This window comes from Temnothorax curvispinosus, unplaced genomic scaffold (assembly GCF_003070985.1).
Source record: "Temnothorax curvispinosus isolate PA1 unplaced genomic scaffold, ASM307098v1 QBEX01009828.1, whole genome shotgun sequence".
NCBI classification, from domain to species: Eukaryota; Metazoa; Arthropoda; class Insecta; order Hymenoptera; family Formicidae; genus Temnothorax; species Temnothorax curvispinosus.
The window spans coordinates 465,790-492,861 of record NW_020219608.1 but is presented as its reverse complement, the minus strand read 5'-3'; the positions used below and the strand labels follow the sequence as shown (position 1 = coordinate 492,861).

The 27,072-nt window shown below is 31.1% G+C and overlaps 1 protein-coding gene across 6 annotated transcripts in view; it reads left to right on the top strand.

Annotated features, from left to right (window-relative positions):
- Positions 1-27,072, top strand: part of LOC112459453 (octopamine receptor beta-1R-like) — a 59,329-nt gene that overhangs the window by 26,275 nt on the left and 5,982 nt on the right. For all 6 annotated transcript variants that reach the window (XM_025023557.1, XM_025023555.1, XM_025023554.1 and 3 more), the window contains exon 4: positions 24,846-25,067. In XM_025023557.1, coding sequence (XP_024879325.1) covers positions 24,846-25,067 — 222 coding nt within the window. The remainder of the gene's footprint in view (positions 1-24,845; positions 25,068-27,072) is intronic.

Genomic DNA, 27,072 nt, shown 5'->3' with positions numbered 1-27,072 from the left:
TTTTATTTGAATGCTTATGCATATTAAATTTTTGCTCGGAATATTTTAATAAATTAATTCATTTTTCTTTTCTCTGATTCGCGGTCGCTCTATCGATTTCTTCTCTCGAAATTGAGCGGGTTCCCTATTAGAGCACTTGTCAGGTCTCCCACACGGGCGTTATGACCATGTTCTTGCTGATAATCTTTTTAATTATTCCGCATTATGTATCCCTTATGATTCAGCAAATAATTATCAGGTATATTAATTATTAAGTAATTGCTACAAATTTTTTTATGAGCATATTTTCTTTCAAAAGCTTACTGTCAAAGTAAATTTTCATATTTCATACATTTATATTAATTATCACAATTTAATTGGATTCGTAGTAATACCTCTTTCATATTAATGTTATCTTTCAAAGTATTATGAAAATGAATAATAATATCGAGAAATATCAATAAGTCTTATCACTTTTTAATTTAATAATACTAATTAATATTATATCCGTCATATCGTATGTATGATGTACGTACATATCAAAAATAAATTTTTCAAAAGTAACTCCAGAATATTTTCATTAATATTTACATGATGCAAGAAATTAAATATTACAAAATAATGATAAATATTTGAACTGGTTTATAATTTCCACATTGAAATTGACTTTCTCTTTCTCTCTTCCTAACTTAAACAATAAAAATATTTACAATAATTTTTTATATGAGAACAAATATGTGTACAAAATACATATACATTTGATTTTATAATATACTAAATTAATTTATTTTGTAATTGTGTAACTTCTCTTTTTCAACACAATCATCGTATATTATATGAAATTCTTTGCAATAAAGGATTTATTCATATAACATGATATTGATTAATCGCGCAATAACACAGCAAATGCGCATTCGCTCTACACGTTAGTAGTAGAGGTAATAGGTCAGTGAAAGAAATCCGAAGCAGTGGCAGCGAAGCAAATAGAACCCAGTTAATAACGACGCGAATGAAAACCGTGCCCCGAATTACAACAGTGCTGCCTTAAGCTGCAGCTTGCAGTATTTGCGACCAACGAAATACCGTTGATTGCGGAAGATCGAAAGCTGTTAGTTGCAAAAGCTCGCCGCACAATCAAATGGCACGTATCCGATCGATACGTACGCCAAATATATTCGTATAAAATTCCAGTTAATATTTTGTATTTGTTTAAAGTAATAAAATAATATAATAAAATTTGTATAACATGCACAAATGAGAATGCAAACTATATATGAAAATGTTAATTACGCGATTCAAAGTTAATGGAAAGTTCCGCAAAACGTAATCTTTATTTTTTTTAACATAATTTGCAGATAAGCTTATTAATTATCGCCCATTAATAAAATTAATATATAGTTAATATTATTACGTAATAAATATACAATAATAATAATTTGATAATTTAGTTAATAATTAATGTAGTTATTTGATACAGGTAGAGAAAGAGAGGAGTGTAATATTAATATGTAATCTGTTTATAATATTTAACAAAGTGAAAAAATAATTTAATAATTTGGTTAGTATCATTATTTAAAGTAAAATAAATATTAATAAGAAGGTGATACGGAAATATATTATTTATATTTATTATTTAAAGCCCTTCAATTTAATTCGTAAATTTAGAAATATTCGATCGTAATTAAGCGACGTATTGAAGAGTCAAACAGTTCTTTGATCTCCTAACAATTCGAGATTCAAGATAGATGTCGACTTGTCGTTTGCGTAGCAAATGGAGCGACACGGCAATCGCTCGAAACTCGAGAATCACTATACCTATTGCAAAATTGCAATGCCGCGGGTTCGTATTACGCAATACAGGAAGTCTCGTGGAAGCTGTTTAAGTTACAGCCAATATGCAGTGCAAAAACGAAACATTGAAAAGACGTAAAATGGATAAAAACTCCCATATTAAAGGTTTGAGTTAATCCTTTCAAATTCGCAAATTTCATAATTAAGAATTTAAGAATTATAGACGATCTAAAATTTGTGATGGAATGGAAGATTTCGTTTTTGCAAATAATATCATATTCAGTATTTAAAAAACTTAAAAATAATTAATAAAACTAACGAAATAATGAAATGTCAAAATAACAAAACAAAAATAAAATAATTTTACAGTAAATATATATATATATATATATAATTATTCCCATTTTATATATAAATATTAATTTTTCTTGAGAAGCCATTGGGAAGGGGGAATTTAATGATATAAATTAATTAGGAAGCTCGTGGAGTTGTGAGTTTTAGATTTTCGAGCCTTAAATTTTGTTTTTTGGAATTGTAAAAGTTAAAGCCAAAGAATTTTTAATTTTAAGTCTTTTGTATTTCAAGATTTTATTTAGAGAATAACATAATTATGTTAAAAAGGAATTTGGAATATTTCGAGTTGGAATTTATGTTAATATTATAGTTCAGCTTAATTTAAGTTTAGGATGCCGAAGCCTGATTTTGTTATAGGTACTTTGAACCTCGAAGCCTAGAATAAAAAACATGGTGCAATTGAAAAGCGAAAAAGAGAACTATGTAATAAATGATGTACTGCGCGGAAGGAAGCCTACTCGCAAGACATGGATCTAATAAATGTATATATTAATTTTTCTTATTATAAATTTTCATCATTAAAAATAAAAATACTATATAAAAACCAAATTATCACTAGACGAATGGCAGTGTTATTGTGATCTTTCAATGTGTTTATGACCGGTATTCATAGTCGGAGCTTATATATAAGATCGACTTAGGCCGGTCTTCATAGTCGGATCTTATATTTAAGACCGCCTTAAATATACGAGCTTAAGATGTTATGAACCAATCACAGAGCCGTATTAGCATTTTAAGACATTACTTAAGATAGTCTTGAAATAAGATCCAACTATGAATACGGGCCGTAAGTTCATCTTCAGATAATCCGTAGTCAAACGAGTCGTACAGCATCTGAAGATAAACTGAGACGATCTTAAATATAAGATCTGACTATGAATACTGCTTTATGACTTCTCGAAATAAAATCTTATATCACATCCGGAAGTTGTCACATTCATATCAGTGCGGATCATCATAACATTTTCTATTATCTGTCGGAATAGAACAGCGAAGTAAAAGCAACGCACCATCACGTACCATCTCTCTTTGTTGAGCATCCCCATTCTCTCATTTCGGTCGCCGTGATGTATTCGGTGGCGCGAAACAGCCGTATATAAACACACGTTACATACAATCGAGTTGCAGCGCTATTCGCTGCTGTATTCCCGAACACCGTATGTACGTACGCGCGTTCCAGTAATTTTCATTTGTGTGCGAATGCCACAGTTTCCGAGTGAAGTATGAAACGTTGCAACGCGGCGGATTTATCCAACAGACGAATCCCTTAAAGCCAGAGCTATTTGAATTGAGTTCTAACAATAACAAAACATTTTTGACTGTGGCATTTGTTTATTACTTATTTACATTAATTATTTAACTTAGTTTATTTACCTAGTAGTTATTTTTTGACTTAAAAATGTATTACTTAGTTATATTTTAATCAAATTAATTATTTATATTAAATTAATATTTACTTTATTAATTTATTTAGAAATTTATTAGAAATATTTGAGCAATTATTTGATAAAAATGTTTATTAAACTTTTTTTATATTTTTTTACATTCTTATATTTATGTTTTTATTTTTTCGATTTCTATTATTTTTAACGTTAATCCGTTTACGTGACTTATCTGGTGCGTCATAGCTTGTACTATAGTTTTGAGAAATAAAACGCTAAAATAAAAGAGCAAAGAAAGCGGAAAAAATAAGTAAATATCACAATGAAAACTCCCGCGTTGGGAAACTCTTGTTTCCGTTCTGTTTCATTAACCGAGTAAATAAGAGTATCGAGAGTTAACTGATTTTACTGGGGTATATCGCCGCCGGCAACGCAATCGGAAACACGCACTTCCAGCGTTGGTCGGCTATACGCTTTAAAATTACATTTGCAAATAAAGTTGCAGATTTTTTCAGAAATTTCTTTGATATATAATATTTGCTGTCGAGAGACGGATCGTTAGAATAAATCTGTAATTATACCAGATGCTACTGAAAAATTCTTTGACTCAAATGCAGTATGTCATACTATTATAGTAGTAAAAGTTTCAATTTTGTTTCATTCTCTTCGCGTAGAATATTTGGATAATTAAACTTCGACTAACATTCTACTAAAGAAAATTAATTATGTATATATTTTTGATAGAATTTTAATTTTAATTATATATATATACATATATATTATTTTGTATGAAATAATATTAAAGAGATTAATATTAAAGAGATTATTTTAGAATTTAGATAAAATATATTACAATATTAATACTACATTAAGACATTATTAAAAGTATTATTAACTTAAAATAATTCGTTTGAACAACTTTTATTTCAAATATCGAAATTTAATTCAATCGCGTGATTGCTTTCAATTATTACTATCAAACTCCTATAAAATACAACGCGCTATTCATATGTGTATAAATCAATGTGCATAGATTAACGGATACCAGTCTCTAATCTTAAGAAACTGGTATCCGACTTGTTTGTATGAGAGAGAATATTCTCTCTTTCTCGGAATTTTATATATAAAAAAGAAAGATATACATGCACGTAATAATGACAAATTCTATAATCTCTGGCGCCGCGTGAATTGACTGTTGTGTACATTATACATATTTACAGTTTACAGTTATATAAAAATTTGGAATGGTGACATTCCGTCTTGCTTTATGCGACATAAAAAAACTTAATAAATGTAACGTTTGTTTTAAACGCGTTGTAGAAGTAAGAATTACTTTCCACACACGTATATAGCTTTCTCGTTTCGCCTTTATCGCGTAGAATTCTTTAAATTAAAACCGAATAGAGAAATATGTATTTTGATCTTAATCTTAAATCGCTTATGAGAATTATTATTAAAAATATAAGGAATTCGCGTATCGGGATCACATAAACAGAAAAAGCACTCTTTAAAAAAAAATAAAAGACGAAAAAACGCGAGAAATATATAGAAAGTACGAGGTCTCGGAGAAGCACAAGTTTGGAAAAATATATGAAGCACGAAGAAAACTGTTATTTATGACGTGAACTTTAACTCCTTTGCTCGCTCAATGAATATTTTGAAAAATACGCGATATAGCCCCGAGCATTATTTTCCGATAAATATTAGATGTAATAAACTTTTATTTTGGACATGTATTTTTGGACATTGAATTGCGAAGAAAAAAAGTAGATTCGTGGAGTTAATATCAAACGTTTCACATACACAGAAAGGAACATCTTTGTGTAATAGGGAAGAATTATTATTTAGGGATAAAAATTAAATGTTAAATATTATGAATAAAATAAAACTTTAAAGATAAATTTATGTGCAGTATCAGAATATCTGACAAAATAATATTTCGAAGAAGGAGGGATTGAGGAACGAAAACAAGTCGCTGCAGCATCGATTTTTTTCTACTTATTCACGATATGTACTTGCCTATTATATTCCATGAACCCTCTTGTGAACATGAGTGTATCTCTTTTGCGCGGCAGTCTTTTGTAGCATGTTTCGATTTTTGCGTCTCCATTGTGCTTTCATCTCTAAGTGTGGTATAAAAAAATCGACTTCTAATACGTTCACAAAAACGCGCGTATTCGCTAAAATCAAATACGCCGCAATTTTCTAAATACAATTCTGATTCTATAAATATTTTACGCATGCATTAAACGACGTATTGAGCTTTATGCAAAAGGATTACAGAGATACACAAAAATATCTTTAAATAGAAATATTATAAATTAAAAACACATGCATATATGAATAAAAAAAGTTCTGTAATTATATAAAGAATAATAAGAATCTCAAAATTGTATATGTAATCTCGATCAATATTATGCAATAGAAATCAATCTGTGATACTCTTTTTTTATTTGATTCTTCTTTTGTAAAGAAGTACAAATATGTCTTTAATCTATAATCTTCTTTTGGACTTCTTTGGGTTAATTTTTCAAAAAAAGTTATAAAACATTATTTGTTAAACTAAACATGTGTATTAAACATGCCGATTAAAAAATATTATTAATTTTTAATAATTATGAAATATTGTATGTTAAATAGAGAAATCGTATAAGAAGCAATTAAATAAGAGAAAGGATAGAGAGATTTACTAAACGTAAAGTGTGGCAACATAAAATAATTCAATAACAAAAATTGCAAAGCCATCATTTTTAATATAATGAGAATACAGAGATAATATTCTTTATATGTATCAAAAAATACTTTTTGTAAATAGTTCATAAATAATTTATAATATTCATAATCAGTTGAACAACTTGTAACGTATGTATATGAACTTATCAGGGTGTAATACCCGCGTAAGTATATACATAAGTTGAGAAACTCTAGGTATAACGTCTCGGCGTGTCGACCTCCGCTAACGTTCCAGTCAAAACAGTCCTTTGCCTCGAGGTTACACGCACTTTACGATAAGACGTGTGCTATATTCCGACGAGAGCGAGGAGTCGAAATAATCCTTGGCCGAGATCGGACGTCGTCGTTCGCGACGAGTGCTACTTGGTTTTACGATCAAAGCGAGCGTGACAATTTGAAACACGTGGGAACAACAATATCCAGTGCGGTGAAGTGATTAAGGCTGCGTTTTGATATTCACTGCCAGTACTGAAAATCTATAGTTTACGTCACGTAATAGATTTTCAGTACTGGCAATGAATATCGAAACGCAGCCTAAGTGGGACGATACTTAAAAAAAGTGATGTTTCATTTCGTACTTATATAGTGTGATAAAGAGATTCTTTTAACACATTGATTCGCAGTTTTTACTATGACACTGCGCGTCTCATAGTAACTCATTTTATCGACTACGTGTCGGAACAAATAGAAAACATTGTCGATTTTAGCTCGCTTATGATAGTCAATATACGTTAAATGTAACATGTCGAGATAAGGAATATATTAGATTGTAACACGCCTACTCGTTGTCTAAATTTAATATACATTTGCATATGTCTCATTTGGACGATTACCTATATTACGTGATCGTCCTACTTAGATTGTATTTTTATTACAAGTGTGACTCCTTAATTGTAGAACACCGAGTTAACTAAAACAGCATTTAAAGAAAATTATATACCGTTTTCTCAAACTTATAATATACTACTCAATTATGTGTATTATATCTCTGTGTGAAATTATGTAAAATATATTTTTTGTCTTCCTAAGTTGGGCAATTGGGACTGGTTTTAGCATCTAGATTTAGGGATTTAGAAAGTTCGAAGGAACCCGCGTTTCGACCGTCTTCCTTCTCTTCCTTAACGAACCGGCGATAAATAATGGCATCGCAATGAAACGCGACCAGCATCTATTATTCAGTGACAATTCTGTCTTTCCCTCTCGATCCTCGATAAATTTTCCGGTCCAAAAGTAACATAAAGCTGTGAACCAAAAGTGACGACCCGGTCGGAATTTCAATGAACGTTTAACTTCGTTATATCTTCGGCATCTTCCGTGAGAAACTGATATGCTCTGACAAGTCAAGGCCACAAGGTGATCCGTACAGAACTCATCACATGAAAGAGACCAAGTATTTATGTGGGAAAATTCGACACGTTTTGATCTCTTCATTACTTTACATTATGGATTATCGAAATAATTAGAATATAACGGTATATAATAAGTGAAAATATAAGGAAAATGGGTGTAAGAAATTGCATTAAATTAATAAATTGATAAATTATTGAAATATTGATACAATGGTATCACAATAAATTTGACTGGACAAATCGATATAACAATTGTTTTGCTTATATCTCTTTTTGAAATTATTTTTACACGTGCCCGCGCAGAATGCTGTATACTATATACGAGGGCCTAGATACTTGCTCGACGGCGAAGCCATTTTCGCTAAAGGCACGCGTTATCGCGTTATCGACGATAGCTATAAAATGCCATTTTCTACGTGTCTGCATCTTGATAAAGCTGGTAACGGCAGCAGCATGTTACGCGAATGGCTACATGCAATTTTCATCGTAAAATGATTTCTACGAAAGATCGTGACGGCCGCGGCGGCTTAAAGCCGGTAATTTTTGTCACACCGCGAAACATCGCTCACTTTCCGCTTTCGTGATCGTGTTTGTATCGCACGGTTTATTCCTCAACTGCAAGAAAAAAAACAGATAAATAAAAGAAATCTCTTACAGCACAACAAAATCGGGAATTAAATATTCAAGACAAAATTTTTATTAACTCTTACATTTTATCACCTATATATATTATACTTGTCATCTCCTTCCTTTTTATTATATATATAAAAATCACATTTATTATTAAAACGGATATTGGCAAGAACCTTTTATTCTCGTCTTCCGAAACAGGTGCAACAGTTTCGCGATCAATGTCGATAATGCTCTTTTCTGGCTGATCTCCAAAAGTATTATTTTTCCCTTCTCTTTACCGTCCCCTCTTTTATTGTCGGTGGTAGCGGATGCTCGCGAATGACAAGCAAACGGAAAAGAGTGTATTAAAGCCTTCAGAAGTCTGACGACCGGCAGCCATCACGTATAGGGGATCTCTTGACTCGAGACCGAGTCTTTCAGAAAGTTAAATTGCCCACGAGAAACTCCTTCTAAAATTCATCGAAAGATATAACGAACCGAGGAAAAGAAAGTTATATTCTTTTCTAATTTTAGATATAAACTTAAAAATGATAAACAATGAAAATATTATTGCGAGTTGAATTATGAATGGAAATTTATTGACGTATATCGCGAAAATATAAACAAATATGACATTTAAATAAAATTTTGTTTGATCGATTTTGAGTTTAAATAATCGGATAGTATTATTTGACTGCAGTAGCGCAAGAATTTTTTAAAATAAAAAATCTTTTCTGAATATATGTAATTTGAATAATTAAGCTAAGTATGGTGAAATCTGTGTATAAATAATGGGGGTGTATAATTGTATCACTACGGTATATAAGAGATCGCCAATTTATTAAGATAAATTAAAAATAATTTGAGAAAATAAAAATAAAAGCTATAATAACATAATAGAACGATAAAATAAAACAGAAAATAATATAGTATAACATAAGTAATAAAATAACAAAATAATAAAATTTAATATTATGTATAATTATATTTAATATTATGTATAAAAAATCACATTAGAAAACAATATCAATATTGTTTCTATATGTACGGTCTTTTCGATACGAGAAGGCCAGATTGGTAAACATGAGACATGTAAAATCGTACATATATCTTCAATCGGAGATTAACTTTTTATAAGAAGCAATTATATAAAAATTTTTACACGTAAAGTTTCTCGAAGGTTTTCCTTCAATTTGGACATAATTTTATTCTCATTATATTTGAGAATTTTGCATCAGCATAATACATTAAATTTAATAACTATTTTACTAGAAATTTTAATAAAAATATTTTTATTACATCAAAAAGATAGTTTAGAGAAAGAAATTTAAGCGTGTAGGAATATTGATATAGTGAAACAAATATACAAAAATTTGTAAGAAACTAGCAGCTGTATTAGTCTGTTGATGAAACTAAACGACAAGGAAATAAAATTTAAACATCTACAAATCATAGAAAAAGATTCTAATTACATTAATTACATAGATATATAAAGAAACAAGAAAATAAAAATTGCTATAGGAATTTTCGATAAATATGTCACACGCTAATAAGTGGCGCGTTAATCTTGCACTTAACGTCTGCTATCGTCGAGCGAATCTATTTCGGACTAAGTGCACCATTACATAGAGCTGCATAATACGACACGATGTACGTGCTGCAGCATCCTATTAAGTTTTAATTAACAGGCGAGGACGCAGATAATGCGTCCCTGTAAGACGAAGTATTTCCGGTTCACTCGTATATACTTTTATTTCTCATTATAATCGAGGAAAAGAGTTTGTATTCGAGTAATCGATACGTACACCCGCAGGTGCAATTAGAACTTCGTGCGATGCACATAAGTCGGTTTTAATTAAGCCGAACGCGGATAAAACACGTTAATTATGTGTTTATATAATTATGACATTACTTAATTGAACGCTTCGAAATTTGTTTAATACGTACTGCAATAAGTTGTAATTACTAGATTTTTTTAAAAAGTGTTTATTTGTCTGTGTTGCAAAATTTTCAGATAAACATGGTATTTAAAAAAATATGCATATAAGTTTGAATTGAATCAAGTACAAATTACTTTAATTCTATTTAATTTTTATTATTTCTTTATCCTTATAACATAAATAAAATGATCAGAAACGACTTTTTCTTTGCAAAATTATTGGCTGTGTACCTTTCAAACAATACTATTCATGATACAAAGGGAGATGCGTAAATATAGTGTAGCCAACTAAACTTCCAACGCAATTTCGGTACAAGCTCTGTCTCGAAACTTGAGGCTGTAGGTCACTGCGTGTAGTTAGCGGTAAACAATATAGGTTCAGAACAACTTTGACAAGAGTTATGCAAATTGCGGTCGGGGAATCTCGAGTAATGCCTCTACATTGTCTGTACAAGTATAGAGGAAAATTTTCAACGAATTACCTGCAGTACATTTTAATTACATCATTTATATCAATTGTAACAAATAAAAGAGTTTAATATCACTCTCTTTTATTATCCTTTTCCTGTGAAAATAACCAAATCTTGTTAAAGAGTTTATATATCACTCCATTAAGTTTTATTAGTTACTTAATTACATTTGTTGCTATTAATTTGTCGGTGATAATATCAGATATTAAGAAATTTTTTAGTAATACAATGAAATATCACAATTAATAGTGTATTAATTGTGATAAGAATAACATTGAATAAAATTGAAATAAAATTGTGATTAGAAAATGTCTTAACATAATAATAACTCCTGTTTTTAACTAAAATTATATATAATAACGTCTTTCATAAATGTGTAATTTTAATAAATAAAACGTGTAAAATACGTTGAAGCCTAAGAATCTGTCCCAGTTAAAGCATACCCTCGCATATCCGTGTGTCCAAAATTTCTCAATTTTCCTTGACAGAAAAAAAAACTTCGAAATGTCCGGAAACCAGGAAATTCCGGAATTCGTGCTATATTCTGAAGTGAGTGCCGACGGATTTGTGCGATCAATTTTTACCGCCGGAGGTTTTTCGATACAGCCAGGATGAAAAGAAGCAAGTTTCGGCTGAATTTAATTGCCATCGATGAATCATTCCCCCGTCGCTGGATTTGTGTCGAAACGGAACGCGTGCTATATGAAGAAATGATAGCTTTATAATCTTTTTTGTCATCTTAACGTAAACATCGCGATTGTAGAAGGCACACCGATTGTAGAAAGCGTGAACAGAAGACAGAAAAATGAAAGGAAAGCGATGTGAAGAGTAATTCAATTTTTTCTATTTTCTGTTTTCTCGTTTTCGGTTGTTCCGGCCTCTATTTTAAATTCCGCGGAAATTTATACGGCGGCATTTATTCGTATATGAAATCCATCCGGAAACGGGATACCGTAGAGAATTCTATGAAAATGGCTGCGATTCTAATTGGTTTAAATTTTGCAATTTATTATTATACCGCGGATTATACATATGTTCGTGTGGCCGAGCTATCGAAAAAAAAAATTAGAAATTTATATTCAAACAGAAGCAAGTTGATAATTTTTAAAGAAATAAATTAATGAGCTTAACTTAAAATATATATAATCGAGAAACTCAATAAAAATAGCCAGTAGTAACTCGAGAAAGAGAAATGGTTAATAAAAAGCTCAATTTTTCGAGTAAAAAGCGTTCTTTGTCCCTCGAGATCAGTTTCGAACGCGATTTTCTCCACGTGGGCGAGTTTTATCTGGACCGTTCTTCCTTTATCGAAGATTAAGTTAACTCGCGGATTAAGGCTACTGCGCGAATTACAGCGAAGCGTTTTAAATTGCCGTGGCAATCCTGAATCCGTTTCTCCTCTTGGGATGAACTTGTTACGCAATTCCGCGCCTGACACACCGTCATTAATCTCACCGTTGTGGGTGTTTCTATAGTTTACCCAGGTCCAGGCGAGTTTCAGGTGCAGACATGACCATCTATCCTCCGGCCGTGAATCACACCTCGGTGTTTCGAATGAAAATGAGAATTTGTCGGGTCCGGACGATGTCGTAAATAAACGTTTTCCTTATACGTACAATATTACCCAACCCTCGTTTTCGCGATTATTTGCTGAACGCAATTCACTTTAATCGTTTTAATCACTTTACCATTTTAAGCAGTAAGATGAAAAGTAAATAGACTCCTCATCAGTCTCATTAAATGCTAAAATGCATCTTCAATTAATCCTGTGAATATATACAATGCTTTTAAAAAAATCGTGCAGTGTATTATTACTTCTCTGTCAGGATTGTCTTTTTATACTTAAGATATAGATATAATTTGCAATATTCTATATAACTTCTACAATCGGAAAATATGCTTTGCGGTTTCTCTACGATGCGTTTGACTGTACAATAACAGCGATATTGTCATATGTTTTGAGACAACGTATTATATATTCGAGGCAAGATATCCATTCTTGATTCTCGTCTCTTCCGCCGGTAGAAACGAGACAAAGCGGGGCTTCCGTTGTTGTCGACACAATGTATCCGTGAAAGAACCGTGGTTGCAATCATAGCGGCCTCGTTTTAAAGTTCCGTCTGTTTCTTAAACATCGTGCGGGGAAACTCGAACTATATTTCCCGAGAAATGGATTACGCGCGAGAAAGAACATCATAAGATAAAGTTTGCAAATATCTAATTAAACCAAAGAAAACAGAAAGTTTTTTTTAACGATTTCTTCTATTTACTAACTTCCTAGTAAGATTCCAACTTTTTTAATTTATTTAATTTATATTACATTTGTTTTAATATTCATATTCATTAATTTATATTCAGAATTTTTTAAATTTATAATTTATTTCTATAGTTTGTTCTTAAATTTACTTCAACCTCTCTGATTAAATTGCAAATCCTACTAAATAAAATCGATAAAAGAATCGCGTTAAAACGTATAAAAATAAATAAGACATAAAATATTGGGTGTACAACTTAATTCGGTCCGTTTTTTTGCTTGAAAAACGCATTTATTGTGAAAGAACGGTACGTACGGTTTTATTCAAAGTATTGTCTATTGTTAGCCACTACTTTTTCCCATCTTTCTGGCAGTATATGGATACCGTGTCGGAAGAACGCTTCATCCTTTGAGGCTTCCACAAATCGACTCAATTTTTGATATCTTTATATGATGTGAAGTGCTGCTCAGACAGGCCGTGCGCCATTGATCGAAATAAATGGTAATCAGAGGGAGCAATGTCTGGTGAATACAGCGGGTGGGGTAGGACTTCCCATTTCAACGTTTCCAATATGTTTTGACGGGCTTTGCGACATGGGGTCGAGCATTGTCATGCTGCAAAATCACTTTATCGTGTCTATTGTTGTTGAAATGGCTTGTTGAGTCACTCCCAATGATCCTGTAAATTCTTCTTGCGTTTGACACGAGTCTTGATCAAGTAATGCCTTCAATTTTGCGAAAACCTTCGAAAACCTTCTCTCTTCCACCGTCATGCCGGTCTTCGACGTCAAAATCATCGTTCTTGAAGCGTTGAAACCACTCTCGGCACGTTCTTTCACTAATTGCGGCCTCACCATACGTATTTGAGAGCATTCGATGAGCCTCAGCCACAGATTTCTTCATATTGAAGGAGAAAATTAAAACCTCCTTCGAATGACGAGAATTTGGCTCGTAAGCTGCATTTTCAATCGAGAATAACTTTATGATGCAGACACAAATCGACTAATATTTCGATGGCGTTATGTTTACAAATGCCTAAGCTTATTGTATGACGTCTACGATTTATTTATTTCGACTACCACTTACTGCTACAGTCATCTTTTGAAAACGGACCGAACTAAGTTGTACACCCAATAACAATAAGCAACGCCAATAAATCCAGAAGTCATAAAATTAGATAAAAATTAAAAAAAAATCAGTTTACGTAAATTCAGACTTTTGTTGAAAAGATCGTTTGTGTTAATAATAATGTTATTGCACTGAAAAAAAGTTTGGTTAGAATAACCTAAGGCTTGGTGAAATAGCTTCAACTAAAGGGTTTAGTGATTATGACGAAATATTTGGTTAATGTTAACCGAATTTGTTAATATTAACCAAATTTGTTAACATTAACCAAATATTTCGTCATAATCACTAAACCCTTTAATTGAAGCTATTTCACCAAGCCTTAGGTTATTATAACCAAACCTTTTTTTCAGTGTGTATTTTTATATCGCAATCGTAAAGGCGTAAGTCTGAAAAGAAGCGTATTGTATATAAATATATGAGTTATACCAGACTTATCGGTGATAAGCTTTACGTCACTGGCTTTACATATAGCTTTTATCATTGCTATTAATCGCGCGTAATTATTACGCTCATAACGAATGCAATGCATATTGTCGGGAAATCCATGAATATCGCAAATATCATCGTGATCATAGATTGTCTATATGAGGAAGTTCAGTTACAGTTAGATTTATACTTTTGATAATATAATACTGATTTTTGTATTTCGACTTTGCAATTTCAAATAATTGAAAAAAAAATAAACTCGAACACAATCAACGAGAATATAATATATTGTTATACATTCTAGTATTCGCGAATATTGTGATCGACGCAATTATCCGTCAAGTATCCAGCTGTCACGCATATCGCGTATCTAATTAAGAAATACAATTACATGACATGATTTATAGGAAGTGTTATAATGAAGGAGCGTCTGCAATCCACAGCAGTTGTTAATTTAACATAATTATGCTTTGATGTTCTTTCACCTGCAGTGAGTTCCATTTCACGAGTTCCATCTCTTTGTAAGGCCTTTCGAATTGGCAAGAGAAGAGGGGAAAGATGGCTCCTTTAGCAGCTTGAGATTGAACTTTCCAGGATTATCTAGCAATTAATCTAAAAGATTATAACTTACTTCGTGACCCGTCTGCCTTGTCACTTTCATTACTCCTTGCTTTTCCCCGTCTTATCCTTATTCTTAAAAAGATACGAACTTGCAAAGGACGACAGCTTGCACGGAAATATCCCGGAAGGAAATTGGCCTAGCCATACGAAATCGACATTCGATGATTAGATTACATTGCGCTTTTCCGATAGTTATTATCTTGATTACCTTAGATTGCGAGATACGAACGTTTGGATCGTAATATTTTGTGTATTTCTCAAGAAAACTATAAATAAATAAATAAGTCTAAAAAAAATAATAAAGTTGATAATAAGATGGATAATTATATGTTTCTATGGAGACTATATATTGTTAATTATTATTATACTAATCGATATGTTACAAAAAAAAAATATATATGTATGCTTTAAAAGTATAATCTCTAAAAAAAGGTTTTATATATTATAATTAATTATTTAGATTTTTAGATACTTCAATGTTTTTTTTAGCTATAACTGTGACATACAAGAATAAATTTTTTAACGAATTTCTTTCTCTCTTTCTCTGTATCTTTCTTTTATTTTTGAGAAATTCGAAAATTCAATAGAAACTTTATTCTTGCTTATCAGTTTCCTCGTCACGATGCCCTGAATTGTTCACTTTGACGACGAAACTTTCCTTAGTACAATGTTTCGAGTTGCAACTGCAGTTACTGTAGTTACAGCCACTATAACGGAGCACGTGCTGCTCATCTACAACTATACCTATGCAGTCCGATGACAACAAAGAATTAAGTTAAATATATTGATACAAATTTCTCACTGCTAATAATGTCGAATGGTCAAATAATGTCGCTAACAATGATGTTTGAGATTAACATTAAACTCTAATTGCATCTTAAATAATCGAGAATTAAAATTCCAAGCTTTAAAAGGTTCAAATTAAAATATTCTGTTAAATTTTATAAGAAATGAAAAAAATTATATTTCCTAATTAATATTCATTTTGTACTAATATGTAGATGGATAGATATGTATATAGAACTTAATTCTAAAACTTATTGTTAGTTCTATTACGAGTCTTTTATTGTAAAATAGACAAATAGAGAATTCCTTGACATTTCCCTTGAGAAACAACCAACTATAAATCGATTGTAGAATCCCTATGGAAAAAGAATAGACGTTCTGTATGTATGTGTGGTCTAAGTTTCCGCAAAGTTTACGACTAGGAAGACGATACGCTCTATAGAGGTCGATCGGAATATCAACTGCCGCATCAACTAACCGTAAGTAGAAGAGACCCGACTGTGGTCAGACACGCAGCGCGACGTCAGCCGCCACTCGATAATAACACGTGTCACGAAGAGTTCGCCAATTTTGCCCGTGATGCATGAAATTAGCGTGATCGAGTTTGATCGACGTCAAGTATAACTGATGGCCATTATTATTAGCGCGGCTTTCGATCCCGCGGATCATACGATTATTCATTTTTACGTAATATATATATCTATCTTATACATAATACATATGCTCTTTAATGAACACTTTCATTAACTGATTTAATCCTTTCAGGGAGAAAAGTATATTTAATCTATAAAGTTTAGAATTTCAATTAAAAATTTTTAGAGTTTAAGATATTTATCTTAAATTTAATTTGAAGTTTTAAAAGCTTAAAATTTTAATTTTGAGCTTAGTATAATTTATATGCTATCAGCTCGTTTTATATTAAAAATTGTTATATTATTGCAAACAAATATCATTTTCAAATTTATAATTTATATTTTCTAAAACATTTTATGTTTCTTGTGATTTATTACTTATATGATAAATAAAAATTATTTTTTTTAACGTAAAACTTAAAAACCATCTCTTTGATAAAATGTGTGTGTGTGTGTGTGTGTGTGCGTGTGTGTGTGTGCGCGCGCACGCACAGATAAATGACAATACGTTTTTATATATACTGGATAGTTTTGAATTTGAAGCAGAGTTTCTCGTTGATCTTTCGATGAATCTTGGTCTTTGCGATAGAGCAACTCTTTCCGAATAAAAAGAAACCAGGGAAAAATGCAGATGTACCTCTCGTTTTCTGTGATACGCTAAAACTAAGGAATCGTCGCGAAAGAAATTTGCCATGCACATCTTTAAAATCAGACCCCGTTTCTTTGAATCACTTTTTGAATCGCGAGCCAATGAAGTTCATTATCAATCGGAGACGTGTACAAATTGGCTTTTGACGTTTCGCCGTCAAAAGAATTATCGGAGTTTTCTCCGGAAGCTGAACGTTTTAGCTTAAATCCTCGGTAATTGAGCTTTAGACTTCGTCGTCTATATTGTAATCAAACACCGCTGTTCGAAGTTTGAGATCCAGTTCCATTATCGAATGAGTTTCTTTTGAACAAAAAACATGTGACTCTCATTTCACTACTATTTTGTAAAATTAAAATTTCTTTTACTATAATTTTATTATCGCGTTTAATGTAAACATTATTTTCATCAATTTCATAATGTTTTTAAAAACATATACAATAAATTATTAAACTAGAATTAATTTAATAAACCCTGGAAGATTTTTGACTTAAAAGATTCTCAACTAAAATAAACCTCACTATGATTTTAATACGCATTTCAACTGTTTTTTTTTGTTACTGTATGTTTCCGCGAAAGAAAAGTATCTAACTTTTAAACCGTTATTTGCACAACTGCGCACGCATTACAATGAAAAATATGTGCATGTATTTTCAATAAAGCGAAGTGGGGAAGATAATCTTTTGTGGGCCAGACTTTCGATCGTGAGAATCCTGTGCTGGAGGTCCGCTTTCCATACAATTCACCCTATCTTCAATTCGAACCAGCGGCAGACTGCTTCTAGCCTTCAAATACCAGTCGCTATTTCCTCCTGCTTTCCTAGTGCTTGGAATATATACGGTAACTCACGTCCCTCCTCGCCTCGGAATTGGTGGCGGAATCGCTTTAGCAATTCCGATGTCGCTCGCCAATTTCCAAGCTCATGCGCGGTATCCGCTCTATCGATGACTACTTTTTCCTCAATGAGTCCCGGTGGACGCGTTTGCGAATCGCAGAAAATGGAAAAAATGCGCCACTTTAAAAGGAAACTGGCGGTAGTAGTGGTGTTTAAGCATATTGTTCAAACCGCAATAAATTTATGGTAAAATTTACAATAATTCATATAATTAATATAATGTTTGATACTTGTATTTTGTAATATTACAGGTATTATCTATTTAGTTAATTAAAATAAAAAAATTTAAAAGGATGTATAATTATTTTACTCATATCGCTTTTCGTTAATACTTTAATTTTTCCTTTATATTAATATATTTGAAGTTTTACATTCCATGTTGTATTGATTATTCTAGTTTTCCCTTGATGTTACTACACAAAGAATTATTATTTTTCCTTTCGAGATTCGGATTATCAATCGCGATTGTCGATGCGACTGTATTAATTATGAACGAGAGATGACTTTAATATTTAATGATCTTAAACTCAGTTGCGCATCGGATGATTATCGAAGTTCAATTACGTGCGGTTGTCGTTAATGGCAATGGCGAAGATTGCGGCCTCGACAACATGAAGTGTTCGTTATCGCACGCTTTAACTCTTTAACAGGCGATAATTATCATTGCACTAACAATAAACTACACTAATATTATCAAGTACATACAGCTAAACCACTCATTGTACATTTCGTATAAGTTATAATAGATAGTATAACCAATCGTAATTTTAACCTAATTTAAGTACTGGCTAATTGCTCTGACTGGCATAAAAAATTAATTTTCTTTATTGTTCTTTTGAGAAAAAAATTATTTTTGACTTGTAGAAAAATTTCTAATTTTTACTTAACTTACTACAAATCTTGTCATGAATTTATTGTGAAACCGAAATTATATTATACACTGTATAAAAAACGTCTAATACAATTGAAAAACTTAAAAGGATATTTGCATAATCCACCTTTCATGGAATAAAAAAAAAGAAAAGAAAAAGGAGGAAGAACTTCTTTCTTTTCTTTGCACGAAAAGTGTATATATAATATAATATATTCTAATAAAAAGTGTTTTTATTAGAATATACTGTTTTTTCATTTACATAATACATTTTGCAGCAGTGTTATCTTTTTGATTTTTTTCACAGATTTTCACAGATTCACAGATCACATCTCAAGAAGCATGGATTATGCAAAATACTTTTTTTCCACGTAAAGTTTTAAAACGAAACGTGGCAAAATCTGCTTATTACGTACGAGTATACATACACATACACTATAGGTAGTGTAATTACACTATAGTTTAAACAGGCCGCATGAGATTTCCAGACGGCCTACTTCGCCATCACGAGCTAAACTCCTCGGGCTAATATCAATTCGCCATGTGTGTTTGTGTGGGATTTCGTCGAGATGTGTACCGGAGGCTGGCAGCGAAAGTAGGTCACGCGCGCCGTGAAGATTTGTTGAAAAGAATTGCAAATAGCGCACGTGGCATAGAATGTGATGTGTGTGTGTGTTTTAAAAAGGAAGCGAGGCGCAGTTTGCGACGCACTTGTTTAAATCGGGATAAGCTCTCGCTCCGGAAGACCTCGAAACGTTATCGAATCGCTCCGAGGGTTGGCTAAAATACCGACGCGGTATATTCCCAGAGCGATAAGACAACGTAGCAACGCATTAATTTTTCACGTTCGGATTATTACGTCGGACATTGATGTAATAATCGTATTATAATTTATAATTTAAACAATAATGACCTAATTCGCAACAATAAATGAAAAAAGAAGCATTCGTAATTTTCTTTATGATTTCATTAAAATATAAAGGAATAAATACGATGAACAAAACGACGAGAAACATTAATAAGAAATCAATAAAAATAACTTCATCCGCCAGTGATTAAAATGTAGTGCAGTCTTTGTACTTAGTGCCAGTTAGTCGAGCAATAAACTAACATTTACATTAATAAGAAAATAATTGCCTAATTATGGAATCTAAAAACATTATATGAATGTAAAATTTTTGTTTTGTTTCGATGTATACATTTTTATCTCGTTTGTGATATTAACATATTTCATATATATATTATATATATATATATTTTTTTTAAACTTTTATAGATTTTCTAAGGTTGACTAATCCATTAGATAAAAATTTATACATAGCCATTCCTTTATTATTACCCTTTACCAGTCATAAAATCCGAAATACTTTCGAGCGCAGCATCATCCTTCTTTTATATTTTCTGAAGTGGAAGTCAAATTTTCTTTTACTTCGTTTTCTTTACTAAAAATCTTGGACGACCTGGTTTAATCGGTTACTGATTTTCGCGAAAAAAGAAGAAAAAAAAGCGAACACTCGCATCAAAGAAAAGTTGTAATCTAATCTGCAAAAAGTTTCGAAAAGTAAAGTCGGATTGGATCAAAGCAAAGGATGAAGAAAGCTTTTACCCTAACTTCTTCACTGTGTGAGCTTACAGCTTATCGAATCGTGTTGGATGCGAGTTTTCTCGGTGAGATAAGATTCCCATGAATTCGTCGCGCGTACACTTGGCGAATCGGAAAAACTGGGTGTATCAAAATTTTTTATCAATCTTTTAGTTCTCCAGATTCTCCGAAAGAAATAAATAACGCTACCTTTTTTTCGAGACAGCAGTTAAACAATTAATTAAATATATATTTGTTTTATTTTATATCTTTTAAATTTTAATTATTGTAATATTTTCTATTATTATTTTCTTATATATTTTATATTTGTATAATATTACGAAATATATTTTAATATTGTAATTATATTTCCGTTGTACCTTTTATTCTTTTTTTTCGCGAAATATTACATCTTTTCGTTGGTATAATACCGTGATTTATTTGTTACTCTATATTCCCAATCACATCTTCTCGTTGGTTATATCGTGATTTTATTTGATACCCTATATTCCCAAACCGCCCCTGTCGACTATCCTTTAGTGATTTTTGCCACTTTCCGCGGCCGTATATTTTATTTCATATCCTTGCTTCGCAATCATAAGTTTCATCCGTCTCTGCTTCGTTTTCACGACCGACCGACTGATTTTCTATTCTATTGCCTGTGTATATATACATAAAGTATACATAGGCTCCGTTTCCTTTCCATCAAGAAAACGACGTCTCGCCGAGATCCATTCTTTGTAAATATATCCATATAGATACATCGTTTCATTACTTAATAATTTTGAGGTCTTTCCATCATATCAATAAAGGGAAAAAAAAAGAACACGCGATATTCTTTTACAGAGATTGTAAAAGACCCTTTACCCTTACAAAGTTTCAAAGTTATAATAATTATTATAAAAAAATATTAATAAAGACTGTAAAGAAGAAATCGATTTTTGTTAGATAAATGCAGAGTTAAAGACGATTTTTATTATCGGTTTTTTACGTTACATCTATTTTATAACATGTACATATATTAAAATGTTTTCATGGGGTTGTTAAACATTTATTTAACGTAACTGCATAGGACAGACGATAAATGATCTCGCCGTGGTAATCTTGCGAAGGATATTTCATCACCGTCGTCGCTATCGGCGCGACGGCCTTATTTCGCTCGAATTACGATCGACTATCCGTATGGCAGCGAAATACCGCGCATAACTAGGCAGCGGTTAAATGTACCTACCTATATTCTAAATCGAGCGTAATGCAGCTGCGAGTTTCGATTTAATGAAGATGAATATACTGCGCATTGTTTCAATGAAGCCGCAAATTTATGTATTTATTTAATAGTTTTGAAAACAGCATCTCTCTCTCTCTCTCTCTCTCTCTTAGCGATGCTTGTGAAATCATAATATTGAGAAAAGTAAAATTAAAATGGAGAAAATAAGATGAAATTAAGGTTAAGAAAGAAAATTGAACATTAAGATAGATTAGATTTAAATAATAATAAAATTGAAATAATTAATTTTTGAAATTGTTGTGATTCTGATAATGACCATTTCAGTAATTAACACATCGTCTAAAATTATATAGTTGACCAGATATAAATGTGATAAGTCGAATTTCGCGGAGACGAAATATTTTTACCGACGAGAATGCCATGATCATTTATTTGTTAGAACCTCAGAAGTTTCCAACCTTTTCATACTCGCGTAATATCAAATTTAACCTCGATCAATGCTTTTCACATTTTCCTCATGCTGTAGAGAGTGTTTATAAAAAAAAAGCTTAGTCGAGAAGTATCTTCCAAGTTTGCGCCTGTTTCGAGAACAAGCGTATAACTTCGAGTTTGCAGTTGAAACAAGAGGTTTGTGCAATATTCTTTTTGTTAAAAGCTATAGTTGTGTGCCGAAGTCCAAAGTAATACGGAAGTTGATCTCGAACTTTTTAATTGTACAAACGTTTCATCGAGTTTATGAGATCAATTTTGGATTTATTGTTTAGTTAAACAATAAAACATAAAAATTTCAATTTATCTTATAGGATTATAAGGAAAGATTCGTGTTTATTGCAATTATCTGTATTGTAATTATCTATTAATTAATGAGAGAACATTTTAAGACTTGTATAATACAAAATATATATTTATATAGTATTGTATATTGAAGAAACTCCTGCCCCCCCTCTCTCTCTCTCTTTCTGGATATATTAAATCAAGATATTAATATCTACGCTCAGTATCTGCCCGGATTTCTGAGCTGATGCATAACAGGATATGCCGGTGAACTACCAAAGTTTAATTGCGTTTGCCTCCAGTAATGAGGGAAACTACTTATTTGTAAACTACTCATTTATAAACTACTTATTAGAATATGCTAATTAGTGATTCAGCATTCACAAACTTTGATATTCCAGCGTTTTGTTCGTAATTGCATCGCCGATATTCTCGGAGAGAATTTTTATTATGAATGCAAATCTTTATTATGAACGCGCGCGTATAATCTAATAGTAATCTCCCTGTTTACGAGATCCTAGAAGATTAGATGATTATATTGACGATGTTCTTGATATTACCAATATTGTCTGAAAAAAAACTATATTTACAATAATAAATAAATAAAATATAATCAATATAAATATTTAAAAAATATAAATAATGAAATAAAATCGAAAAAATAAAGGTAAAAGCGATTCAATAATAAAATATTCCTTTTAAAATTTTATCGATATATTTTCTTTCATAATAAAATAAAATACATCAAAATATTTCTTCTCTCGATTTATGGATATATATAATTGAAATCTGCATATGTTTTGCAAATATTTTGCGATATTAATTCTTGCGAATATAAGTTTAATTTAAAGTTGCTTTTCCTCGTAAATCAGCCGTAAGTGCGATAAAATAAATGTTGTTAAATTGCGCGGGCAAAGTAACTAAATCGAATAACGAATGCAATATTTGAATGCAAAAGCTTACCAACAAGTATATGCGACGCGCAATTTTCTAGATTATACATATATATATATATATATATATATATATCAAAGCAACATGTAACAGCAAGCGCATACTGTGTACATTATATTTTCTCAGCATGGAATATAAGTGTTATTCCAGTTCTAATTCAGGAATTATTCTAATTTTCGAAAAACAAGGAAAAGTATATGTTTCATTTTTTCTATCTTAATCTTTTGTTGTATATAAAATTATTATATTATTATTACGTATTATATTATCGTCCCATAATAACAGTACTAATAAAATAATCTGATGAAAATAGTTTAATACGGTGAACGTGAAATAATTATCACGGCTTATAGCAATAAAATGTTAAAATTCTTTTTAACTCATTTTAATTCTTCTAAATTCTTATAAAATTTTTCATCAAGCCGCGATGAAAAATCTAGGTCGGAAGGTCAGAGTTCAAACCTGTTCAATTGTACTACGGCGAATTCAAAATGGAAGTAACAATAAAATAATCGTATGTCGGGAAGACATTAAATTCATGCGGTTTAGCAGGCCGAAAAGGTAGCATGAAGTAAACTTGGATAACGGCCAAGACATAAAACTACAGTGCATCGTACTCGCGGTCGAGAAGGTCGAAGTTGAATAAACATCGGTGACATGATTTCAAACAGAGAAGGAAGAAATCGCAAGAAATGACAATTTGACAAAAAGCAAGCAACGCAATAAATGATGGAATCTAATAAATAAAAATTATTATTAATTTTTATAAGAGTTACTTAGGGATTACTCGTGTCCAGATATAATTTCATCTAATTTGTAAATCTTATTTTTCAATTAAAGGACTCGAATGTTAAAACAATATTGTAGTATATAAAAGTATAGTATATAAGTGGCCTAGGATAATATTGATAATATTTTATGTGACAATCGATAAGTTCAAATTATTGCAACACATCATTGTTTTTTTTCTCAAAATCGATATTTGAAAATTGCTTTTGTTTGTTTGTTTGTTTGTGCAGCTTAATGCTTCGTTGCCTATCATTTCGCACGAGGTTATAAGAGATAATTCAATATTAACTTTGGAGCAAAAGATTCAATATTAGGAAAACTAATATTAGGAATAGAAAAGATATTTATATTTAATCTGTCTAATGTTATTTGTACTAAATTATTTACTTAACATTATTTATATCTATAATTTATTAAATTTTACTCTTTAATATATTAATTGAACCATCAGTTCTGAAATAAAAACCAATATTATATGAAGTCCTTCCTGAATTAAATTCTGGATTATAAAATAGAAAATATTAATAAAACGAAAAACGTTATTTAATGTAAAATACGATAAATATTATATTTCACAACATTAAATAAAATAATTATACAATTGTTATTTATTATATAATAATTCAATATTTGTCTTATTTATGTTTTAGGAGCAAAGTTGCGGCCGCTTTGCTAAATAAGCATCTACAGATTAACGGGATTTCAGCTGGTCTGACATCTCTGCCGACCGTGGAGCAATCATCACCCGAACCGCAGCCGGAAGAGCCGCAGATAACTAGTAGCAGCAAGATGAAAAGAGAGCGGAAGGCAGCTAGGACGCTTGGGATCATCATGTCGGCGTTTCTGGCTTGCTGGCTGCCTTTTTTTCTTTGGTAACGTATATTCAGTATTATTTTTTTAAGTTTATTCGAGAAAATATCCATTATTCTATTAAGATGCAAGTGTAATATCAGCCTCATTTTTATTTCCTCTTTCTCTCTCTTTCTCTCTCTTTCTCCGTCTCTCCCCCCTTGCCCTCTCTTTCTGTTTTATTATTATTATTTTACTTTTTCTTTATTTTTATTTTCTCTAAAATTATAACGTTGTTTTTGATTTTATTATTATTAAATATAAAAAAAGATGAAAATTGTGTGAGAGAAGTTCTGATTATAAAGAGAAGATTGCCTTTAAAAAAAAATAATTTTTAACAGTTGTTGTGACGTTGCATTGTCTTCTTAGAAAATTCTTAAAGAGGCTTTTAAGAGGCACGCACACTTATTGGAACTTGTTTAGTTAAAATCGATTTATAAAAGATTAAGAAAAATCACAAAATTGCATTAAAAAAACTCTACTCAGTAATTAGAAAAATAAGTTATTGCTTCGTAAAGAATTAAATAGAAAAGTATAATAATTTCTTTTGGTATTTATTAAAGTTTGAATTGCAGTTTCATAATTTGGTCAATCATAAAACAAGATATAGTACGTGCGACGAAAATGCTACTTTTCTTATCAGTGTGTATGACACACACAGGATACACGTTGTGCACAATCTGTCACGGTAATTAACGTTATTTTCTCCTGCTAAATAGCGTATGGTATGTTCGCTTCGTGTTTGCTTCGTTAATTACATGGGTGGAACGTACGTGAGGTGAATTGTTGGCGTGACGTTGCGTTATCTTTGAGAGGATTCTTAAACGCTTTTAAGAGACACGCAGACCTATTGGGACTTGTATAATCCTCTCACTTTTTTAAAACCTTTCAATTATGTTTATTACATTAAATTAATTATTGTGCTGCAATTTAAAGAAAGAAAACGACATTACCCATTTCGTTTTATTATACACGAGTTTACATCGACTTTACATGCCTTTTTTAGATATATGATATTATTTTTTAACGCTGCTTGCATTTGTTGTTAAGAAAAAAAAAGTAACACACACTCATGTTCTGTTTTACTTCAAATCCGATGAAAAGTTCGTCGAGAGAAATATTTCGTTCAATGAAGCATCTTAGAGAATGGTACGTTTTCAGCAAGAGAATAGTTTTGAAACGCGATAATTAATTTTGAGAGCGTAAATAGAACTACGGGAGATGTAGAGCGCGTAGGATGCATCTTCATTTCGCCTACTCGTTTTTGTGCAAACAATTCGAAGTAGAAAAAGCAAAAAAAAAAGAGAAGAAAATATTGTATGCACCAACTGCAACGTTCGTTAATTGTTTACTATAGAGCAATGAGTCAATAACATTTTTGAATGAGAAATATTGTTGTCGAATCAGATATATAAACTGCAGGAAGGTATCGACACATTGATAAAAGTAGAGCAATTCTAGCTAGATAGATCAAAATAAAAATAAGAATTTTACATAATTATATATTGGCGCATATAATAAAAATTTGAAATTAAGCGTAATCATCGCAATAATATTATGCCATCGCGAATTATCAGTAATTCCAATTAATTTTTTTTTTGGAAGAATGATCGCGGTTTTGTAAAATTATTGTAATTTTATAAAATTATATGTGATTTTATGAAATTGTAGATGATTGTATAAAAAGACATTCGAAAATTGCTTGCATTCATCAAAGTTCTATAGAATCGTCAGAGAGATTTGATATGAGCAGAGAAAATTAAGTATTCTTTCATCGTAGTAAATATATTACATGTTACGGATACACGAATATTATGGAAATTTTAATAATTAGGTAATTGTGTATAATAATATTAAAAAGCAATTTATTCGTAATTTCTGACATAAAGATTATCTCCATAAGATACTCATAAATTTCCGTGTGCACAAAGAATTGAAATCATAAAATCGAACACATATACTGATGGTAGATTTAACACGATTACACGATAGATTTAACACATACATACGCCTTTCAAACGTATTTTC